General features: G+C 39.1%; 1 protein-coding gene across 6 annotated transcripts in view; it reads left to right on the top strand.

Moving 5' to 3' along the window:
• Nucleotides 1-24507, top strand: part of LOC133635351 (phospholipid-transporting ATPase ABCA1-like) — a 79977-nt gene that overhangs the window by 9609 nt on the left and 45861 nt on the right. For 4 of the 6 annotated variants that reach the window (XM_062028473.1, XM_062028471.1, XM_062028472.1 and 1 more), the window contains exons 6-21: nt 3452-3570; nt 4445-4654; nt 4757-4777; nt 4880-4900; nt 5000-5065; nt 5149-5356; nt 6968-7107; nt 8008-8124; nt 8720-8857; nt 8935-9140; nt 11650-11880; nt 14807-15029; nt 15172-15393; nt 15478-15682; nt 19480-19593; nt 20995-21166. In XM_062028473.1, the coding sequence (XP_061884457.1) occupies nt 3452-3570; nt 4445-4654; nt 4757-4777; nt 4880-4900; nt 5000-5065; nt 5149-5356; nt 6968-7107; nt 8008-8124; nt 8720-8857; nt 8935-9140; nt 11650-11880; nt 14807-15029; nt 15172-15393; nt 15478-15682; nt 19480-19593; nt 20995-21166 (2413 nt within the window). The remainder of the gene's footprint in view (nt 1-3451; nt 3571-4444; nt 4655-4756; nt 4778-4879; nt 4901-4999; nt 5066-5148; nt 5357-6967; nt 7108-8007; nt 8125-8719; nt 8858-8934; nt 9141-11649; nt 11881-14806; nt 15030-15171; nt 15394-15477; nt 15683-19479; nt 19594-20994; nt 21167-24507) is intronic. The other 2 variants (XM_062028474.1, XM_062028476.1) reach the window with 2 other exon arrangements.

The following is a 24507-nucleotide window of genomic DNA, read 5'->3' as shown; positions in this document are numbered from 1 at the left end:
ATCACGGCACGCCCTCAATATTGTTGTCCTGGTGAAAATCGGAGAATATTTGCCCCGGGAGATTTCCGGGAGGGGCACTGAAATCCGGAAGTGTCACGGAAAAATCGCGAGGGTCGGCAAGTATGCAGCCGAGCTGCATCAGAGTGGTCAAAGAGCCGCATGCGGCTCCGGAGCCGCGGGTTGCCGACCCCTGTCCTAGAGCAACATTCATTATGTAGTTGAATAGCCCTGCTCTAGTAGCATATAGTAATACTACCCTTGGTATTAACACCACCAATGTAATGATCGCTCTGTCCTCCTCTTACATGTCGTGTACTGACTGACAATACAGACACACCAACATTCGTTATATGATCCTCTCCCTAGACCAGTGGTGTCCAAACATTTTCCAGCGAGGGCCACATAGAGAAAAATTGAAGGACACAAGGGCCACTTTTATACATTTTGTAAATGAAAAATACTCAAACCAAAACAATGTGGGTGAACATATGCTAACATTTGAAAAACAATTCTACATCCTAGCTTTGTGTTATAGATAACAAAGCAATAAAATCGTTCATTATTATTTTAATAATTATTTTATTTGTATTTATGTTAACTGTGCTCTAAAGTAAGCTTGTATTTACTAATATTGCTATTATACCGTCAACTGAAACGCTTTTGAGGGCTTTGGTATACTCAAAAACATATGTCTCACAAGAAATTTGTACACTTTTTCATCATGACAGGACACACGATACCAATATTTTGGTACAGGTACTAAAATTATTTTGATACATTTCGGTACTTTTCTACGAAGCCCCTAAAGGGACAAGGACAGGACACACGGAAATCATCAAAGACCTCATACAGTAAGATGCTCAGGTTGTCGGCCATTTTGGTTTTCAGGTCCCATTTTGGGGGGATTTGGTCCCGTTGAATTTTTCATAGTTTGTTGTTCTAATTTGATTGATTGAGTTTTTTGTTGTAATTTGGGACCTGTTTAGTTTGTCTTTAGAATGTGTCGCGGGCCAATAAAAATCACGCTGCGGGCCGCAAATGGCCCCCGGGCCGCACTTTGGACACCCCTGCCCTAGACCCTTATTAATCTACCTGTAAATTTAATGTTAAATAAATGCTTACTATCTGCAGTAATGTGTTTCCATCAACACTTCTTAAACCTTACTAATAAGCACTTATTTATTGGTTTTGTTTCACGCCATCTTAGCAGTTAGCTTAGCCATTAGCATGCATGCTTCATACTTGCTTTCAGTATATAACATGTTTAGCTTTGTCCTCCAGTGATAATGGTACCTGATAATGACAGAAATGCAGCTTATTTGCCGTAATGGTAATAATTATTAGCTTATGGGAGTGGCTACACACTGTGTATGTAGACTCATAATTAGCTGCTAGCTGCTTGTCAGATGGCGGACTAGTGTCAGCCAGGAAGGATCAGCACCCGAAAAGACATTAATCGCCATTGGCGATCACATACTTTTCCAAGCAATTTGTCCGATACTGATCAATGGTCGCTCGATTGGCACATCCTTAATTGACACAGCATACAGGTGCTGCTCAATAAATTAGAGTATGACCAAAAAGTTTATTTATTCCAGTAATTTAATTCATTAGACAAAGACTGATATAATTCAAATGTTTTTGATTGTAATCGAAAACTAATGAAAATCCCTAACTCAATATCTCAGAAAATTGAATATTACTTATGACATTAAAAAAAATGGACTTTAAAATAATTGTCGGCCAACTGAAATGTATGAACATGTACAGCACTCTATATTTAATTGGGGCTCCTTTTGCCTGAATTACTGCAGCATTACGGCTTGGCATGGAGTTGATCAGTCCTTGGCACTATGAGAGCCCAGTTTGCTCTGATAGTGACCTTCAGCTCTTCTGCATTGTTGGGTCTGGTGTATTGCATTTTCATCTTGACAATACCCCCAAGATTTTCTATGGGATTGAGGTCATGAAAGTTTGCTTGTCAATTAAGGACAGGGATACCATGGTCCTTAAGCCAGGTATTGGTAGTCTTGATGCTGTGTGCAGTAGCCAAGTCCTGTTGGAAAATGAGATCTGCATCTCCATAAAGTTGGTCAGCAGCGGGTAACATGACATGCTCTAAAATTTTCTGGTAGACTACTGTAGTGACCGTGGACCAACACCAGCAGATGACATGGCAACCCAAACCATCACTGACTTTGGAAACTTAACTGTACAGATTCCACCCAAAACCATCACGGCCTAAAGATTCCACCGCAAACCATCACTGACTGCGGAAACTTTATTGTCGAGTTTGGGGTGCCTTGTCATCTGTTGGTGTTGGTCCACTGTGCCTCCTGAGGTCCAAGGTTACTACAGCTGTGTGCTAGGAAGTTTTAGAGCACTTCATGCTTCCCGCTGCTGACCAACTTTGCAGATTTCGTTTTGCAACAGGACTTGGCTCCTGCCCACAGTACCAAAACTAGAAATACTTGGTTTAAGACCATGGTATCCCTGTCCTTAATTGGCCAGCAAACTCGCCTGACCTCAACCCCATAGAAAATGTATTGGGTATTGTCAAGAAGAAAATGTGATACGCCTGACCAAACAATGCAGAATAGCTGAAGGCCACTATGAGATCAACCAAGGCTCTCATAACACTTGAGGAGTGCTGCAGACTGATGGACTCCATACCACGCCGTATTGCTGGAGTAATTCAGGCAAAAGGAGTTAAATATTGAGTGCTGTACATAATTCACACTTTTCATGTTCATACTTTTCAGTTGGCCAACATTTTATAAATCTTTTTTTAATTGGTCATTTTATAATTTTCTGAGGTACTGAATTTTGTATTTTCATTTGTTTTCAATTATAAAATTAAAATAAATATTGGAAATATATCAGTCTGTGTGTAAATAATGTTTCACTTTTTGAATTAAATTACAGAAATAAGTCAACGTTTTGGTCATACTGTAATTTATTGGGCAACTTTATAGAGCAACACCTGTATATCAAAGTTTCATTTATATTGTCTCTTGTAAAGATACACTATAGTGAAAATAGTTGCGGAAACGAGAGGGGTCGTGCTTACAAGAGATACGCTTAAAAATGTTTAAAAACACTTATTGAAGTATGTTTATATTAAATACTTTTTATTATCATCAGTAAATCTAGTTTGGTAGAGGATGTAATGTCGCCTTTAATGTAAATGTGAAAGTTGCAGAACAGCATATGGATGAAAATGTATTTGGACACGGTTCTAAATCATCTTTATATGGGCATCTTATTTTTCCTGCAAAGGGAGAAGCCATGTTACTAACAGGTTATGAAAAGATATCCCGTTACCTCAAAGTCAGTTTAACAGATTGAAAATTAAGATTCTGTATTATCTCTTTATTTGACCTGTTTTTTACAAGTTGTATTTTTAGAATATTAACTTTTATTTGTTGTTCACCTTTTTGATCCACTGTAGATCACCAACTAAAAGACTACCTGAGAGCCGGCGAGACGTTTTCCTTCTATTTGCGCAACAAGTCCGGTCTCTCGTCAGAGACTGTTGATAAGCTGCTAAATGCTCGCCTCAATTTTCAGGTGACATATTTTATCATCCATTATGATGCATCTCATCAATTTAGAGCCAATGAATTAGAAAAGGCTTTGAGATTAAATGTTGTAGAGAATATTACTTCTGCTTTTCTACTGCCTGATGTTATACATTTCATTTTTATTACCTAAATTTGTATTTTTGATAGTGGGTTTTGTTAAATGAGCACATTTGTTGTGCAAATTTGGTGCATTTAATTTGAAGGAAGAGCAACAATTTTTTAAACATTTTTCTTATGAAAGATCAAAATATTTAATAGGGTAGCCTAATGTTTTCCTATGTTTGTATATACAGTGGACACTACTATATTTAAAAATGACTGCGGTACCTCGGGATACAAGTTTAATTGGTTCTGTGACAGCTCGTTTTTTGAGAAAATACAGTTAATAAAAATGAATTGATCAATTTAATTAGTGCTTGGCCCCAACTAAAACACAACAATGTAACATTCCTTTTAAAAAGACAACAACTTGGCATTATCGACTTACTGCTCTGGTACAGTGCAGACTAGCAGTGCTATGCTCCAACTGCTTCACGGTAATATTTTCATGATTTATTTTTTTAATTCAACGAATATCATTCGCTTCTTCTTCTCACTTTTCTCTTCTTATGTCGCTCTCTAGCTACAACCTAAAGCTAGCAAGTAAGACCGGATGTTTTGGTCAGATATTACGGGGTTTACTCACTGTTGCAATCGCTACGGCAACTAGCGGTGGGGAGGCTTGTAACCCAAAGCATAACAATTAGCTTAGAGACAGCTCGTATCCCGAACAACTCGTAAGCTGAGGCATTTGTATCCCGAGACAGCACTGTAGTTTTGTTGTGAACTCCTTTTTTTAAGTTGTGCTTTGGCCCTTCTAGGCTTCTTTGCAGGAAAGCTCATCCGATCAGGAGAGATTTTTTGATGTGTGCAATACAGAATCATTGGGAAAGTTTCTGACTGTGGATGGAGGTAAAGCAGCTCTGAATAACCTGAAAAATGAGCTTTGTCACTGCTACTTGGGTGATCGGCGAAACCGCTATATCGAGGCCAAGCAACTTTTTCTCTCTCAGCTGGACCCAGTCAAGTTGGTATGGAAAATAAATTATTAATTTCTTATATTTTACATATTTAATAACGGATTTAGCACATTAATTGATTCACATCCACCACCCCCTATTTTTCTCTCTCAGCTGAACCTGGAGAAGTCAACGGTATGGAAAATAAATAAATCATTTGTGACATTTTACATATTTAATAACGGATTTAGCACATTAATTGATTCACATCCACCACCCCCTATTTTTCTCTCTCAGCTGAACCTGGAGAAGTCAATGGTATGGAAAATAAATCAATCATTTGTGACATTTTACATATTTAATAACGGATTTATTGCACACACTACCACCCCCTAACAGGATGGCTTTGTTTCACAGGGCTTATTTGGCGTCTACAGAGCCCTCTTCAATTTTGTTCAGGATCTTAGTGTCAACAAGGAGAGTGTAAGAACCCACACACACTAGGGGGACATATTACCAACATTTATGGCCAAATGTCTTTTTTTCTACACCAATCTTACCTTCAGTTATCCAGCTTCATAGATTTGAGCAATGAGATGCACAAATTGTCTCAAAAGGAGAATGAGAATGTTGTAACCATGAAGAGTTTCGAGGCATTCTCAAACATTATGTGTGGCCGCGACTTTGTTGGTCAAGAATTAAGCAATTCCCTCAACTGGTATGACGACGACGACGTCAAGTCGTTCTTGAGAAATAGCCGGCAAGTTGATTTCTGTAAGTAGAAGTGTCAATACCTTAATTAACCAACACTTTTTTTTTTACTTTTAAGGATTAAAACCTGGCTTTGTATTATTTGAGTGGAATTCAATAATTACAGCAAAAATGTAAACGTTATAAAAAACTCTTAACCTTTATAATGAAGTGAATTTTAACTGCAGTCAAACTTCGGTTTTCGTAATTCGAGTTTTTTCCATAGTTATTAACAAAAAATACATATTATAGAGATTATAGTTTGTCATGCTGATAAAACCTATACACAACGAATGAAATGGATACATTAATATTTAGCGTCACTTTTACCTTGGTATGAACCTATCAGGGTTTTGATTTTGATACCGATCATCCATGAGTGAGATCGACTGATACAGATCACACATAATAATTGTACATTTTCCAATGTATTTATGGTTAGTGCTATTGACAGTCTTAACAATATCCACACACTATTTAAACTATTTCCTTATTCTCTTTTATTACATACAATCGTTTGATCAGAACAAAGTTAATAGTACACAATAACTAACAAAAGCAACTACAACTGTTCATGTTGGTAAATTTGGTAAACATTACTAAAAACAATACAAATTTGAGCAAACAAATCTAGAATCTTTCATATATTGATACTACCCCTGTTATCAACACCACCAATTCATAGATTGATCGGCCCTCTTGCGTGTCGTGTACTGACCGTGACAAAGCTGACACACCCAACAGTTGTTATATTATTTTCTCTCTTCTAGACTCTTATTAATCTACTTGTTTATTTCCTGTTAATAACTGCTTACTTTCTGCTGCAACACGATTCTATCTACACTTCTTAGACTTTACTAAGCACTTATTTCTTTGTGTTGTTTCAAGCCATTTTAGCGGTTAGCTTAGCTATTAGTATGCCTGCATCTTGCTTGCGCTTGGTGTGTAACATGTTTAGCCTCGTCCTGTGATAACACTTAATAATTATACCTAAGATAATACAAATTGTTGAATGATTATTATGAGCTTGGTGGAGCGACTCAACACTGTATGGAGCCACATAATTAGCTTCTAGTTTGTCAGCCAAGGACTAAAAATAAATACTTGGTCAGCCGAAGGAGAGCTGCGTTTGGGATCTGCAGTAAAAGGCATACTCTGCAATGGCGATCATACTTTTTTTTACAAAAATCCTCCAATACCGATCGGTGGCCTACTTTTAACTTTTTTATTTTTTAACTCAATGTCTTATATCGTTTTTTGACATCTGTGGGGCGCCTCACACTGTGTATGGAGACGCAATAATTAGCTTTTAGTTTGTCAACAAGGGGACTAAAAATAAATATAGGTTGAACCAAAACAGATCGGTGTTTGTGATCGACAGTAAAAGGCATTACTCTGCAATGGCGATCACATACTTTTCATTAAAATCGTCCAATACTTATCAGTGGCCTACTTTTAACTTTTTTATTTATATTGTTTGGTGATATCTGTTATGTTAACACCATTACCCCCGGTCACAGCATTAGCTTCCTTGCTTGGCAAGCATTTTCATTGAATAAAGAACAATACTCATGAAAAATAGTGTCCGAAAACCGAGGTTTGACTGTAATTTTGTCTGCTTCTCCTCCCTAAAAGCACATTTTTGTCCAAGCTTGGTTGAATTACTGAAAACCAATCCTCGGTCACGCCTAGTATGGCAAGGATTAAAACCTCTTTTTGCTGGAAAACTCCTGTACGCTCCAAACACACCTGCAGTTCAAGCCGTTATGAATAAGGTAAACTCCAGAGACTCCATTTAGGAAATTGTACTAAGTTGTGCCACCAGGAATATCGTGTATGCAGAGGGACAAATATGTTAATAGTTTTAGACCAGGGGTTGGCAACCTTTGTTGTGCCTTTCTTTGGAAAGAGATTGGTTTTAACATTGAGGTGGGGCAAATTGTGCATTTTTGAAAATAATTGTATGATTTCTGACTGTCTGTGAGGAAGTGAATGTCACCCAGTTAGTGTCCTCTGACTGGATGACTATGAGGAAGGTTTGTTTCTGTGTGTGAACCTCACTGTTAGGTAACCTCGAAAACATCCCAATGAACAAACATCTCAGAAGAAAGTATTTTAATTCTGCTTGGGCAGACTCCTTTGCCTGCAACATAAAAAAAAATATACATGTTTTTTACATTTTTAAATGTTTTATTATGATTTAGTTTTGGTTGCCGACCCCTGTTTTAGAATTAAAGTAGTGTTTCAATTCTTACAATTGCCTGGAAGTCCAAAACACTGTTACATTACATGAAACAAATTACAATTGCAGAAAAACAGTTAACATGCGATAAAACATCTTACAATTACGGAAGCCAAAAAATAAACAAAAAAAAATTGTAAATAGTTTTGCTTTCTGTTATTCTGGTTTCTGAACTAGTAAATTGTTTTGTGTTTTTAATTTGGTCGTCTTAATTGTAAGTTGTTTGGCTTTTTGGTAATGTGTTTTCCGAAATTGTAAATTGTTTCACTTGTTGTTATTGTGGGTTCTGAAATTGTAAATTGTTTGGGTTTTTGTTAAGTAATGTAATTTTTGTCATGTAAAGTAAAAGTATTTTGCACCATAAAATATTCCTGTATAGCAACTAAAGAAAATAAATGCACTCTTATTGTGTTATTACTTGTCTCAATTGTAGGTGCAACAAAGTTTTCCAAACTTCCAAATCTTCCAGGATCTTAACTATGCTTGGATGGAGCAGGGGCCCAAAATTAAGAAATTTATGGAGAATCGTATGGAAGTTAAGATACTGCAGGTCAGACTCACTAGAACGAGGCTATTCAACTGGGGGCTTGGTGGCCAAATGTAGCCTGGGAATGACTACAGTTCAAAACTTGGAGGCCAAAATTTGACATTTTAGCCTTGCAAGCAAACAATGTTGGGGTCCAAACTTTTTATTTACATAATATAGGAGTTCCTCAAGGCACCCCTTTTAAGTCCTCTCCTTTTTGGCAGTTACATTTTTTGTGGTGCTGTAGCTTCAGATGCAGTCATAGTCATTTGTTAATTTTCTCGATTTATATTAGTGGTGTTCCTCAAAGTTCCATTTTAGGTCCTCTCTTTTTCATCATTTGGGCTAATCCAACTGGTGGCTTGTGAGTTCAGTTCAAAATACCTGTGAGATTTTTGCAGCAGATTCTTAAGTAGACTGCAGTCAAAGTATGATATGTGAAGCTTTATACAAAATAAGACAATATTGAAGGGAGAAGTATGGCACCCTCTAAGTTAATAGCCCTGCAAAGATATAAATATGCTCTGGAGGCTTATATATATTTTTGGTTTATTTTTACAATATTTAAGCCAATAAATGTAAAATTTTATATTATACGTATGTGCTGTGTTGGGGGCAGAGTTTGCTTGAGGCGGATATTGTCAAAAAAAAAATGGGGACAACCATGAGCCAGTCAGCCTCACAATTCCTATCCAACTGGCTGGAAACCTACAACAACACCGAGAATGCTATCAAGGCTCTTGCAGGAGTCACTCAGGTTCGCTAATGGCATTTTCTTTTATTGTCGATAAAAGTTGCATCCTGTCACTTGTGTTTACTCTCATTTCCTGACAGTGTTTTCCCACTCAAATGCCGGAGGGGTTGGAGAATGAAGATCAGCTGATCAGCAGGGCTTTGGAGCTCCTGTCTTACGGAGAGTTTTGGGCAGGTGTGGTGTTTCTGCTTCCTGACGCTTCTTCTTATGACCTACCGCCGCATGTCACGTACAAGATCCGAATGGATATTGATGATGTTACCCGTACGAATAAGATCAAGGACGGGTAGGTGGATCAGTGTTTCCAATCTATTTGTAGTGGTGGATTACAGGGAAGAAAAGACGACACTGGGGTTGTCCCGATACCAATATTTTGGTACCGGTACCAAAATGTATTTCGATACTTTTCTAAATAAAGGGGACCATAAAAAATGGCATTATTGGCTTTATTTTAACAACAAATCTTACGGTACATTAAACATGTTTCTTATTGCAATCAAAGAACAATCTTGGCCTTAAATAAAATAGTAAACATACTAAACAACTTGTCTTTTAGTAGTAAGTAAGCAGACAAAGGCTTCTAATTTCGTCTGCTGACATGCAGTACCATATTGTGTCATTTGTCATTCTATTATGTTGTCAAAATTATGAGGGACAAGCTGTAAAAATTGATTATTAATCCACTTGTTCATTTCCTGTTAATATCTGCTTATTTTCTGTTTCAACATGTTCTATCTACACTTCTGTTAAAATGTAATAATCACTTATTCTTCTGTTTGATACTTTACATTAGTTTTGGATTATACCGCAAATTTAGGTATCGATCCGATACGAAGTAGTTACAGGATCATACATTGGTCATATTCAAAGTCCTCATGTGGCCAGGGACGTATTTCCAGAGTTTATAAACATAATAACAATTTTAAAAAAAGGAAAAAAGATTTTTTGATGAAGAAAGATACCGATATAATCATAGTAGTATTGACTAGATGTTCTTGTACTTGATAACATTACAGTGTAAATCCACCCATGGTATTGACTTTATTAGCGGTGACGCCGGTGAGCTACGGTGTGTTGTGAAGCATGTTTAGCTATTCCTCGTCCTGCAGGGATGATACTTGTAAGAAACGTACTTTATTCATCGCCATGGAGGCGAGGATTAGTGATTTTGAAGTAGCTAAAACACTGCCGACTGTGGATGGATTTTAGCTACTAGCTAGCTAGCCATGTCTTAAAGCACTTCTTGCTGAGTGTTTTACTGTTATAGCTTCACCTTTATCTTTAGTTTTTAGGCCAAAATGAGTCCGTTCTCCCTTTTCAGTCTACACACCTTGTCTGCTTGTAAGTACTCCATGATTGTGCGCTGCCGAACATGCTCCTCTGCTCGTAAAACCAGCAACTTTTTATGATTCCACTTTTTTTTAATCAGAATTGGGTAATAACGATTTTTAAACTCTCCTTGATCTAAAATGAAACTTACTGACAACCACAAATGTGTTTTTTAGTGTTTCTTAAGCCAAAGTTGCCATTTGAAATATAGTTTTATGTCATGTCTGTTATCTGATCCTCCAAAACCGGCGATTCCATATTTACATCAGGTGTTGTATTTTTTACCTCAGTAAATGCATGACACAAAAGCAGTGCCCCAGGCGACTTTTTTATGGTGCCACCCTCCATTGACAATTTACTAATGTTTACAAAATAACTCCAATAGCATTGTTTTCAACTTTGTCTTTGATTTGTAAGATAACATGTCACCAATTAACATGCTAAACAAATTCAAAATACCTACTGAAAAACAATATTACTACTACCCACTAAAACACTGTAAATAAATAAACAATATACAACAAACCATATAAATAACCACCTAGTTTGCACACAACTCTATACATACTGGAATATAGATTTACACTATTGAATAATTATATACAAAAAAACAAATAACTATATTACAAAAGCTATATAAATGCGTAACTATATGTGAAAGTGGTCTACTATTTTCATTACTTTGCATAGCATGTTGAGGCTAACTACTCAGAAATAAGCTAGCTATCAATTCAACAGCACACCGGGCTAAAAAACTGATGTTTCATTAATGACATCTATACTTTCAAAATGCTGAATAATTAAATGCTTAATTATTATATTTAATTTTTAATACTCAATAACTAAATTATTATAATAAAAATGTAAATTAGCAAACCTTTGTGCCACCACTTCAACCGGTATGTTTGTGTAAATAAAATAATTACACCTAAGACTGATTTACCTAAGATTGGGGAATTTTGCTATTATTTTGTTATACGTACCAAAGCAGGAAGGGGCTAGAGTAAGTTTGTTTTAAAATTTCATATAGAGCTCCCTGCCCTGTCATTCATTAATTGACATTACTTTGCACAGCACGTAATCTGTGGGTGAATTATTTTCCTTTTTGTGGCATGCCCTGAGGCAATGCACCCTTGGCATTTGCCTCAACCTCCTATTGGAAGAATCGGTTCTGCACAAGATACACTTCCTCTCTTTCTTTTTAATGCATACTGTGTGGGAATTCTCTACTCCTGAGTTAATCTGAATACAAAATACATTTGATTTACCATTACAACTTTCTTGATGAATCTGAATACTGGCTAAATATAGTGATAAAATGACAGATTGTCACCCCACACAATTTTTCACTCCTCCACATTTTTAAACGTTTTCTTTATTAATCACAAACCATGTTTGATTAAATGACAACATTTTTGTGTTGTGGATATTTATGTTTTAATTGCCTGAATTTTTTTCCGCTTCAGGTATTGGGGACCTGGCCCGGCAGCTGATGCCATTAGAGATATGCGCTACATTTGGGGTGGCTTTGTGTATGTTCAGGACATGGTAGAGCAAGCACTGACCAACTTCTTCATTGAAAGACATTACCATGACCAGGAATATTACATACCGTACGAGCGTTGGCCGTACAAACAACAAAACAAGACTGGTGTCTACGTTCAGCAGATGCCGTACCCCTGTTATGTGGATGATATGTAAGTTATACAGTATGTTACTTCAACTTCTTTTTAAAAAAATGTTTGGTTATTTTCTACAACTTTTTCACTTCCGGTATTATACCAATACTGATATTTATCCGATAAAATATTTGCAGGAATCATACATAGGGATAATACCTTTCACATTTGAACTGATAAGATTACAATTTCCCGGTGCCTGGAAATCGATACTGTTACTAAACGGTACCAATTTTTGGTACTTTTGTGTTAATTGTTTTTGATGATAAAATCTAATTTTTACTGCAACATTTAAAAATAGTTGATTATTACTGAGTCCAGTTGTTATATCTTGTTTCATTATTTAATTTCCGAGTCAATTGCTTTGATGGCATTGAAAATTGCAATATTACCTAGAGTAATGTTTTTCAACCTTTTTTAGCCAAGGCAGATTTTTTGCGTTAAAAAAACAGCAGAAATCATTAAAAGATGAAACTCAGTTGACAGTAAAAAGTCGCAATTGTTGGATATGACTTTAGACCATAACCAACCATGCATCAATATAGTTCTTGTCTCAAAGTAGGTGTACTGTCACGACCTGTCACATCACGCCGTGACTTACTTTGAGTTTTTTGCTTTTTTCCTGTGTGTAGTATTTTAGTTCTTGTCTTGCGCTCCTATTTTGTTGGCTATTTCTCTTTTTTTTGGTATTTTCCTGTAGCAGTTTCATTTCTTCCTTTGAGCGATATTTCCCTCATCTAAATTGTTTTAGCAATCGAGACTATTTCAGTTGTTTTTATCCTTCTTAGTGGGGACATTGTTGATTGTCATGTCATGTTCGGATGTACATTGTGGACGCCATCTTTGCTCCACAGTAAGTCTTTGCTGTCGACAAGCATTCTGTATTTGTTTACTTTGTAGCCAGTTCAGTTTTAGTTTCGTTCTGCATAGCCTTCCCTAAGCCTCAATGCCTTTTCTTAGGGGCACTCACCTTTTGTTTATTTTTGGTTTAAGCATTAGACATTTTTTTACCTTCACGCTGCCTCCCATTGTTTCCGACAATTACAAAGCAATTAGCTACCGGTTGCCACCTACTGATATAGAAGAGTATTACACGGTTACTCTGCCGAGCTCTAGACAGCACCGACACTCAACAACAACACATCATTTCCAGACTATAATTACTGGTTTTCAAAAAATATTTTTAACCCAAATAAGTGAAACTAGATAATCTCCCACAGCACACCAGACTGTATCTCACGGCACACTAGTTGAAAAACACTGACCTAGAGCATTACCAAATTCGGCCCGCTGTCATTTTGTTTGGCCCGCCAAAGGAAGGATAACAAAAATTTAATACATATTAGTGTTGTCCCGATACCAATATTTTGGTACAGGTACGAAAATAATTTTGATACTTTTTGGTACTTTTCTAAATAAATAAATGGCATTATTGGCTTTATTTTAACAAATAATCTTACGTTACATTAAACATATGTTTCTTATTGCAAGTTTGTCCTTAAATAAAATAGTGAACATACAAGACAACTTGTCTTTTATTAGTAAACAAGCAAACAAAGGCTCCTAATTAGTCTGCTGACGTATACAGTGACATATAGTCATTTATCATTCTATTATTTTGTCAACATTATGAGGGACAAACTGTAAAAATTGATTATTAATCTACTTGTTCATGTACTGTTAATATGTGCTTACTTTCTCTTTTAACATGTTTTATCTACACTTCTGTTAAAATGTAGTAATCACTTATTCTTCTGATGTTTGGATACTTTACATTAGTTTTGGATGATACCACAAATTTGGGTATCAATCTGATACCAAGACATTACAGGATCATACATTGGTCATATTCAAAGTCCTCAAGTGTCCAGGGAGTGCCAGCGCTGCTGGACTGATGGCCAAGTGTTAGTGTTAGGTATATAATTAACAATATGAAATTTATATCACGGTTATTGTGACCAAAATTATCCTCATTATTCATACAATATCATTGAATGTGCTCAAAAAGTACACTCATACAGACACTGAAGTCTTTACACTTTTTTTACATAACGAAAATAGACAGACCAAACTGTAAGAAACCCACTATTTTGCATGTTTTGTGTTTCTTATGCTTCACTGATAGTGGTTTAGTCTGTAGGTATTTATAATTTTTAATGGCTAAGCTTTTATTGTTTTAAATATCGGTTTGTTCTGTAGCACTTTAATTTTATCTGTTTTAATGGCAACCCTTTTATTGTTTTAAATATAGGTTTGTTCTGTAGTAGTTTAGATTTATTTCAATGTGTGCCGCAAATAGAATCTATTATTATTTGTTTCTGGCAGGCCTTCTACTCTTTGTTGTCCTACTCTTTTCAGTGGTCCGTAGACGCACCGTAAAGCACCTTTGTTTTGTATGTCTCCGATCGATCATTCCGTGCTATTCGGACAACATGTGTGTTCCTACTTCCGTTACCAGACCTGGTAACAGACAACGAAAATGACTTTTTGGACAAATGAGGATTTACAAACTAATACTTTTGAAGCTAAATATACTGCTGCTTATAGTGAGCACAAAGGAGCAGACGGAAGCCGGGAGAGGGGGATGAAAGCGATTTTGACGCTCTATATATGGAACTTGGACTCAAGCTATTTCGACATAAATAGATTGCTTACCCAAAATCAACCCAATATCATCGACTTTTACCAGAGTTGTAAAATGTCTAGCTATGAGCTAATGCTAGTGAGCAAGACCAGATGTTTTGGGTGAATGCTTGTAACACAGGTTTTATTTGTAACGTAAAACATAACAATTAGCTACAATATCCCTTCCTATCTAAAACATGTTGGGCACTCTTAAGTTGAAAGTACCAGTGTTTTTGCTGATATCGGGCTGGTACTATCTTTTTGTGAATCATTTGAATGCATTTTCACCAACTAATCATCCTGTTCACCTGTCTCACAGGTTCCTGCGATTGTTAAATCGCTCTCTTCCGCTCTTCATGACACTGGCCTGGCTTTATTCAGTGGCAATGATCATCAAGAGTGTTGTGTGTGAGAAAGAAACCAGGCTGAAAGAAACCATGAAAATTATGGGACTGAATACAGAAACATTGTGGCTCGGCTGGTTCATCAGCAGCCTTGTGCCTTTCCTGTTCTCTGCTGTACTCCTTATTGTTATACTGAAGGCAAGATGAGCTCTCAAAATATTACACAAAGTATACACCTTGAAATAGTATAAGTGGAAGCCATATTTAATGAACAATACTAATATTTAATGCTTAACCACAAATAATTTTCTCCTAATGTTACCCTTTACTTTGTCTTTAGTTGGGCGACATCTTGCCATACAGCAACCCCGCTGTCGTGCTTTTTTTTTTGTCTGCATTTGCCACTGCCACTATCATGCAGTGTTTCCTCATCTCTACGCTCTTCTCCAAAGCCAACCTGGCCGCCGCATGTGGAGGGCTCATATACTTCAGCCTCTACCTTCCCTATGTACTGTGCGTAGCCTGGATAGACAGCCTCAACACAACCCTTAAAGTCTTAGCTGTAAGTAGTCATGTTCAAGCAAAGGCATTGCATCCTCAACTTTTTACAATCAGCTTTTGTTGTTACTACCTTTTTTCCCCTTAGAGTTTTCTGTCTCCTGTGGCCTTTGGGTTTGGCTGTGAGTATTTCTCTCAATACGAAGAGCAAGGCATCGGCATCCAGTGGCACAATTTATGGTCCAGTCCTGTGGAAGGAGATTCATACAACTTCAGTACAACAATAGTTATACTCTATATGGATGCCTTCATCTACATTATCGCAGCCTGGTACATCGATGCCGTGTTCCCGGGTAAGGTTGCAGTCTTTTACTAACGCAGTAATAGTGTGATAATTATCATGTTGCAATAGTAACAGTACTCCAAGCTGAGAAGGGGGACTATACAACAATATATATTATGTAACTAATACGACTCTCTTTTCCCTTCACAAAAATATCAATTAGCAAAGAAATCAGAACCTACAGTAAATTATGTTATTATTTAGTAATTTATATAGATACATATATATGTATGTATGTATATATATACATATATATACATACATACATATATATGTATGTGTCACAAGGTGTTGTTGACGAACCCCAAGATGCAGAGAAGACAGGCTTTGTGCGGGAAGACATGATTTAATGTCCAAAATAAATGTAAAACACAAACCAGGAACTAGGAATAGCCAAACTGAAAACAGGAACCAGCAAACAGAAAAACTGGAAACAGCTAACGGTTAACAGGATAACACGAAACAAAAGAGCTAGGAGACAGCAAACTGTAAATAGCTATTAGGAACAGCTTACCGCAAACAATGAGAATGACAAGTAGTAGCTCCAACGACAAGTAGTAGACATCGACAATACTCCAGCACAGACTGGATGGCAAGGCAGGTTTAAATAGTAGCTGGCTGATTGACACCAGGTGTGGCCAGGTGCCAATCAGCCGCAGCTGAGGGGAAGCAGCGCTCAGGGAGACAAGCAGGAAACAACCAAAATAAAAGCGCTGACAGGAAATAAAGACAAACATAGGAAAAACTAAAACATAACCAAACTGTCAGGGACAAGCCTGACAGTATGTATGTATATAATTTTATAGTACGATATAATATCAAATGCTCACATGCGATGGCGTCTGGCATGTTGGAGAGGTGTTCTCTTCATAGATGAATCCTGTTTTGTTACTCTTCAGGAGCGTTGGCAGACAGCGTGTGTGGCGTTGTGTGGGAGAGTGGTTTGCAGATGTTAACGTTGTGAATCGAGTGGTCAATTATGGGGGTAAGGTTATGGTTTGGGCAGGTATATGTTCTAGACGACGAACGCGAGTGCATTTTATTGAATGCACAGAGATCCTGAGGCCCATTGTTGTGCTATTCACCCGAGACCATCACCTCATGTTGCAGAATGACAATGCACGCACCCATGTTGCAAGGATCTGTACACAATTCCTGGAAGCTGAAAACATCCCAGGTCTTACATGTCAGCATACTCACTGGACATGTCACCCATTGAGCATGTTTGGGATGCTGTGTGCCTGTACGATAGCGTGTTCCAATTCCTGCCAATATGCAGCAACTTTGCATATCCATTGAAGAGGAGTGGACCAACATTCCACAGGCCACAATCAACAACGTGATCAACTCTATGCAAAGGAGATCTGTTGCAATGCGTGAGGAAAAATGGTGGTCACACCAGATACTGACTCCTTTTCTGACCCCCCCATACCCCCAATAAAGAAAAACTGCACATTTCAAGTGGTCTTTTATTGTGGGTAGCCTAAGGCACAGCTGCAATAATTATGCTGTTTAAATAGCATAAAATACACCATTCTTGGAAAACACGCCACTTTCAGTTATACAAGGAACATGTGGACGTGGCTTTTGCACTCTGAATAGTGTCAATGACCTGATCAGGTAAACCTGCAGCAGTTAAATTCCACCTTACACGGTCAAGTCCAAAGTGCTATCCAATCGGTGTGCAGGTGGTAGATCTCCCTTCCTGCCTGAGACAGAAGATATCTGCAAGCAGGAAGAGGCCAGGGTTTCCTGTGTAGAAGTTGCACAATCTCGGCGATCCACAGTTTGGATGGGCGTCTGAGTGCGACCAAAATCAGTGATGGGCCCTGCTCCCTCACTCTGACCGTGGGGAAAGAGGCATCAACCAACACATCTGGCCAGGGATGTGCTAGAGCGTCCATCCCCATCGATGTAGCCGCGTACGAAAGGGAGAAGAACAGAGGACATACTGCATTTGTCCGCAAGGCGAATAGATATACGACTGCCCGGCCGTATCTGCACCATATTTACTCCACCACCTGTGGATGCAGAGACCACTACCCGTACAGAGGGTTTCCTCGTGACAGAAGATCCGCCCCCTGATTAAGCACTCCTGGTACATGGGTCGCTCGAGGGACAGGAGCATTGTGCTGCACCATAAGAGTAAATGATAATGATAAATGGGTTATACTTGCTAAGCGCTTTTCTACCTTCAAGGTACTCAAAGCGCTTTGACACTATTCACCCATTCACACACACATTCACACACTGATTGCGAGACATTAACCTCCCGTTTGACAGTGTGACACAATAAGTCAGGGAGTTTATGCTGAGACCCTAATACTGTGCTGGTTCTACCTGGCTCTTTGTCCAGTTTATTACGAAACCGAGATCCTTGAGGTGATTTAACACAATGGATATCAGGTAATCGTCTATGTATGAGAATACTGTGATTCCGCTGCTGCGATCCTGAGTCCATCTGCTTCCCCAACTCTTCCAAGATTTCCGCTTCATACGCAGACAGCAGCATTACTGCATTTGGAGCACAAAAAGACTGAGCTGCCTATTTATATGACCTCTGGAAGAGCGAGGCTGTGAGACGGTCAATTTTGCTGGGCAGAGGAATATTGGGGGAGGCTGACAGGTCAGGGTGAAGATGATAGGCCATTGAAGTTTCTACTCAACCATGTTGTGAATCTCCAATTTAGAGCAGCCCTTGGTGGGAAGCTTGCTCTTTTAAGGGCCCGTGCAGTAACGGCTCATCTTCCTCATGCATCCTGGTATGGCGGGGAGATACTGCGTTGCATACCGCTTTGATGGCGGCTAGGCTTGGGGAAGCCGCTTGCCATCATACAGGTCCCTCACGGCCCCTTCTGCATCCTGGGTGTCAGACCACTGGATGCCTAGCCTGGAAGCGGCCCGCTTACAAGCATTATACAGATGGCTGTCCCCCGGGGACGTGCTGGGGTTCTGGATGGGTCATTGGGGAAGTTGGGGTAATCGTACTCCATTTCATCCATATCGAAGAGGTCAGAATTGGCATCGCCATCTGCGTCCTCAGCTGCCGGGTCCACATCAAGGATGTCCGCAAAAAGTGGAGGCATGTCCGAGAGATTATCGTCCACCATGTCCGTGCAGCTCTTAGTAGCTCGCAAAGGATGGAAGGCGGCTGTGGTCTTAAGGAGAGGGCCCAGGCAAACAAGGGTCCTGACACAGCCACTCTGATCCTTCTTTCCAGTAGCTTCACTGGCAGTGATGCACAGTTGAGGCATGACTACGGGTCCGCCAGCGACGTTTGAGCATATTTCGTGCTCATGCAGGCTATGCACATCAGGTGAGGGTCCTTGCCCGAAATGGAGGCCCCGCATGACGCAGGACACAGCCTCATTAGCATTCGTGCGAGGTCCTTTGGTGGAGATCAAAACCATCGATATGACGCAGGAAGATTGGCTTGTTCGACTGCGGGGTGTTAACCACAGTTGTGCCAGAAACCTGAGGGTTGCAGGTTCGCTCCCCGCCTCTTGCCATCCAAATCACTGCCGTTGTGCCCTTGGGCAGGACACTTCACCCTTGTCCCCAGTGCCGCTCACACTGGTGAATGAATGATGAATGATGGGTGGTGGTCGGAGGGGCCGTAGTCGTGAACTGGCAGCCACGCTTCCGTCAGTCTACCCCAGAGCAGCTGTGGCTACAGATGTAGCTTACCATCACCAGGTGTGAATGAATGATGGGTTCTCTCTTCTCTGTGAAGTGCTTTGAGTGTCTAGAAAAGCACTATATAAATCTAATCCATTATTATTATTATTATTATTATGTGCATCTCAGGTGACTATGGCATCCCCCGACCGTGGCACTTTCCTTTTCATATGAACTACTGGAATGGAATACCACTGGAGGCCGGCATGCCGATCCCTCCTGCCCCTCCTGAGCAGGGGGAAGGTGAGGCTCCAAGTTGCTACTTAGTACCTCTTCCTGCTAAAATGTGAGACGTCTACACACTTTTGTGAAATACTTCTGTGATGGGAAATGTATCATACACATGTATAATTTAGTTTGCATGTTATCTTATAAGTCATATGTATTGATTTTGTAACTATTTGTAGGTTTTTAATTCTTATATCTCTAGCACTATATTGTGTATTTCATGTAACGTAGTAAACTTCTCAGCAGGAGGTCATTTGGACCATCGGTGGCACAAACATTTGAGGAGTTCCCGCAAAGTATCACTACGGATGTGATTATAGTCTGAGTAATAATAATCATGATTATTATGCAATACACATTGATTCAATTCACAGTCACATTATCCTTATGAGCCCTGCGATGAGGTGGCGACTTGTCCAGGGTGTACCCCGCCTTCCGCCCGATTGTAGCTGAGATAGGCTCCAGTGCCCCCCGCGACCCCGAAGGGAATAAGCGGTAGAAAATGGATGGATGGATGGATTATCCTTATGAGATTTTGATGTGTTATTACTGTTGGCAAAAGTTACTGAAACGTACTGATTGTAAGTGACATGTTTATATTAAAACTCCCCACCAACTCAATTCTTCATCAAGTAACAAACATAATTAAACTAATTTATTATGTCTTTCACTTATTTGTGTAAAGCTGGGTAGTGATCCTGCAAGTGCTGGCCATGTTGGGCGTATTAGACCCTTGAGCTGCAACTTTCTTTTGATTCTGTAAATGGGCGAGCCATCGACTTCAATGTCTACATGGTAATTTTTAAGTACCCGAAATGTTGTGAAACTGCTTTTTTTTTTTGGTGGGAAAAGTTTGTTGCTTTGTCCTGCTGCCATTTTTGAGATAATGTAACATACTAGCATGTCTTTGAAAAGGTAAGCGAGTGCACCGTTCGTTATGTGTCGAAAATAACAATGTGTGAGTGAAGATGACTTGGAGTGAACCCTTTGCGATTGAAAAACTGGTATTCTGATCAGGGTTAATAGTACAAGTTAATCGTTGAATTCCTATGTGTCTCCCTTAATCCGGGTTTGCCTTTTGTGTTTACCCTAATTAAAAACAGTAGTGTGTTACAAAAATAAAAGTATTTTCCTTTGATGTAACTTATTTCTAGAGGCAGGATGTTGTTTTGGTGTATGTTTTAGTTCATTTACATGTAATTAGGCATAACAGGTGGAGTTGTAATGCTCCTCGGGGGCCAGACACCTGCAAGCCATGTTGCACTCTGTATGTCATCTGACTTTCTTTGCAGAGGAAATTAATATTTCTTTATATCAGGCAATCTCTTTCCTATTTAAAAAAAACCCAGATTGTTTATAAATGGCTTTTCGGTCTGATTGCCTCAGTAATTTTTCTGTTTATGTTTTCGTTTGTAGATCGCATTGAACCAGAGCCTAGCAACCTGGTCCTCGGTGTAAGCATAACAAACCTGGTGAAAATCTACACGCATGGAGGCAAGTTGGCTGTCAACCACCTCAACCTGAAGTTCTATGAGGGGCAGATCACCTCGTTTCTGGGCCACAATGGAGCAGGAAAAACTACTACCATGTAAGTTATTTATCTTAGATTTTAGGCTGAAACCGTATTTTTGTTTATCATATAAGTTTAACCAATGCTATAAAAAACTTTTTTTGAAAACTATAGTCTTTGCAAATACATACAGCATATTATTATTATTATAATGCATTTCATGATTAAAATGATCAAATTAATGATGTCATTAATGCTGTGGTTCTCATTATTTGTCAGTCATGCCCCCTGGATTTAGAGAGAACCTGATATTAAGTTGTCCGTACAAACCACTGTATGAGCTCCTCCGCGACTATAAATAGTAACACATGTCTATAAAGCTGTTATAACTACACCTCCACATAACATTGTATCCCTATTAACATTAAAAAAATAAATATGGATCAACTTGCCAGTTGAGGTGGTTCGGGCATCTGGTCAGGATGCCACCCGAACGCCTCCCTAGGGAGGTGTTTAGGGCACGTCCGACCGGTAGGAGGCCACGGGGAAGACCCAGGACACGTTGGGAAGACTATGTCTCCCGGCTGGCCTGGGAACGCCTCGGGATCCCCCGGGAAGAGCTGGACGAAGTGGCTGGGGAGAGGGAAGTCTGGGTTTCCCTGCTTAGGCTGCTGCCCCCGCGACCCGACTTCGGATAAGCGGAAGAAGATGGATGGATGGATGGATGGATGAATCAACTTACAAAAAAGACTAACTTTATTATCAGTTTTTAGTCTGTAACAGAAAAGATTCGAAGTGCATCATTTTGCCTGAAAATGTTGATATAGAAAAATACAATTAAATTATAATGAATCCAGATTGATCAGCAACATTAAAGGCAAGACTATTGTATTTAGAGAGCACAATTCGCACACAAGGCAATTCAAAGTGCTTTACAGAAAATAAAAACAAAAAAATATAATTCAAATTTAAATCAGAAAATACAATCATCACAAAAACAATCCTAATTAGTTAAAATCATTCAGTGTAAAGATAAATGACTTTCAGTTGTCATATGCACAATTAAATAAGTGTTTTCAGCTTGGATTTGAACATTGCCAATGTTGAGGCCTTTCTCACATCTTCAGGAAGACTCCCAGATTTTAGGAGCATAAAACGAACATATTTTCACCATGTTTGGGCTTGACTCTGGGCACCAGCAGGAGACCACTGCCTGACGTTCTGAACTCAAGATGGTTTATATGGCTCTAACATGTCAGATATGTACTTTTGCACAAGACCCTGAAAGGACTTGTACACAAGGAGAGCTGTTTTAAAGTCTATTTTCTGAGCAACAGAAAGCCAGTGCAGTTACCTAAGCACTGGAGTAATATGGTCGTATTTCGTGGTTCTAGTCAAGACTCGAGCAGCAGCTTTCTGGATGTATTGCAGCTGCTTTAACAGGTCGTTTAGAGAGCCCAGTGAGAAGGCCATTATAGTAGTCTAACCTGCTGGAGCCAAAGGCAAGGATTAGTCTTTCTAAGTCTAATTTAGACATTATTCCTCTGATTTTGGCAATGTTTTTCAGGTGGTAAAAGCTGCCAATGTTATTGACTTAAGGTGGCTGTTAAAGTTCAGGTCTGAGTCCATTCTTACCCCCAGATTTCTAACTTGATTATCAGGTTTCAGTGAGAGGGTCTCAAAGTGACTAATAACAGTTTCTCTTTGCTTCTATGGGCCAAAGACAATGATTAAAGTTGTGTCTGAGTTTAGTTGAAGAAAATTGTTTTGGATCCACACTGATCTGTTCGATGCAGCAACAACGTGAATCAACAAGCTGACATGTAGATCTGAGTGTCATCTGCATAGTTGTAATAGGACACATTGAAGCTGTGTATTAGCTGACCTAAGGGTAGCATGTACAAGTTGAATTTTAGGTGTCCCAAAATTGAGCCCAGAGGAAGTGAAGTGAAGTGAATTACATTTATATAGCGCTTTTTCTCAAGTGACTCAAAGCGCTTTACATTGTGAAACCCAATATATAAGTTACATTTAAACCAGTGTGGGTGGCACTGGGAGCAGGTGGGTAAAGTGTCTTGCCCAAGGACACAACGGCAGTGACTAGGATGGCGGAAGCGGGGATCGAACCTGCAACACCCAAGTTGCTGGCACGGCCGCTCTACCAACCGAGCTATACCGCCCCAACCTGAGGAACCCCACAGGTCGTAGTTATTTGGTCAGATATAGTTACCAATTTCAACAAAGTATTTCCTGTGATCGAGACAGGACTTGAACCAGTTAAGAACAGAACCAGATATTCCTACCCAGTTTTCCAACCTCTGTATTAGGATAGTATGGTCAACTGTGTCAAAGGCAGCGCTCAGGTCCAGCAAAACCAAGACTTTCCTGTCTGTGTTCAGCCGTATACCATTTGTCACCTTGATCAGAACGGTTTTAGTGCTGTGGTGGGGTCTAAAGCCTGATTGGAAAGTATCAAACACATTGTTTTATACAGGAGAAAGTCACTAAGCTGTTGATATACAACTTTTTGTAGGATTTTGCAACTTTTTGTAGGATTTTGCCCAAAGATGGAAGGTTTGATGTGGGCCGATAGTTCTTCAGTACTGTGGCATCAAGACTACGCTTCTTTAGGAGGGGCTTAAAACAGCAGTTTTTAGGGCTTTTGGAAATGTTCCAGTCTGAAGTGAGATGGTAACTAGATGAGCGAATTGTGGTAACAAACTGCTCAGCACAGATTTTAGAAATCTAGTAGGTAACTCTTTAAGGCAGTATGATGATGGACTCAGACTGTGGATGATTTCCTCAACCGTTTTGTCAGTGATAGGAGTGAAATGTGCCAGCTCTAGTTGACTAGCTGGCTGCAGAGTATCTATTTGTTTTCCCAGGAACTATTGCATTTAATTTTACCCCCTTGAACTTTATCATTAAAGAATATTGCAAACTTATTGCACTTTGATATAGAAATTAGTTCTGCTGGAAGTGAACATTTGCCCATTGGGTTGAGTTTTTCATGCCCTGATGTGGGATCTGAGCCGAGGATGTCGTTGTCCTTTGAGGCACTTGTGATTAAGGACTATATAAATAAACTTTGATTGATTGATTGATACTGGCGGGGGCCAAGCTGGAGCAGCTTTGGTTAATTAAATAGGCTGAGGAGGAGGAGGGGCGAAAAAATGTTTTGATAACAGAACCCTTGATCGTGCAATGTCCGGAGTAAGGATCATTTTTTATCCCTAATTTCACCAAGCTTTCAAGATGGTCGGAAGTCTCATGGGTGACGGTGGAGAGGAGAAAGACAGTGAAGCATCTCTGGAGGTTGTAGATGAAGCAGATGGGATCCAGGTTTGTGGTGAGGGCCATGATAAAGGTGATAATGATAGAGGAGTTGCTACCTCAGAATTCTGTGTTCTGATTCTGTT

Source organism: Entelurus aequoreus, linkage group LG19 (assembly GCF_033978785.1).
Source record: "Entelurus aequoreus isolate RoL-2023_Sb linkage group LG19, RoL_Eaeq_v1.1, whole genome shotgun sequence".
NCBI lineage: Eukaryota > Metazoa > Chordata > Actinopteri > Syngnathiformes > Syngnathidae > Entelurus > Entelurus aequoreus.
This window is presented reverse-complemented; position numbering and strand designations above follow the sequence as displayed.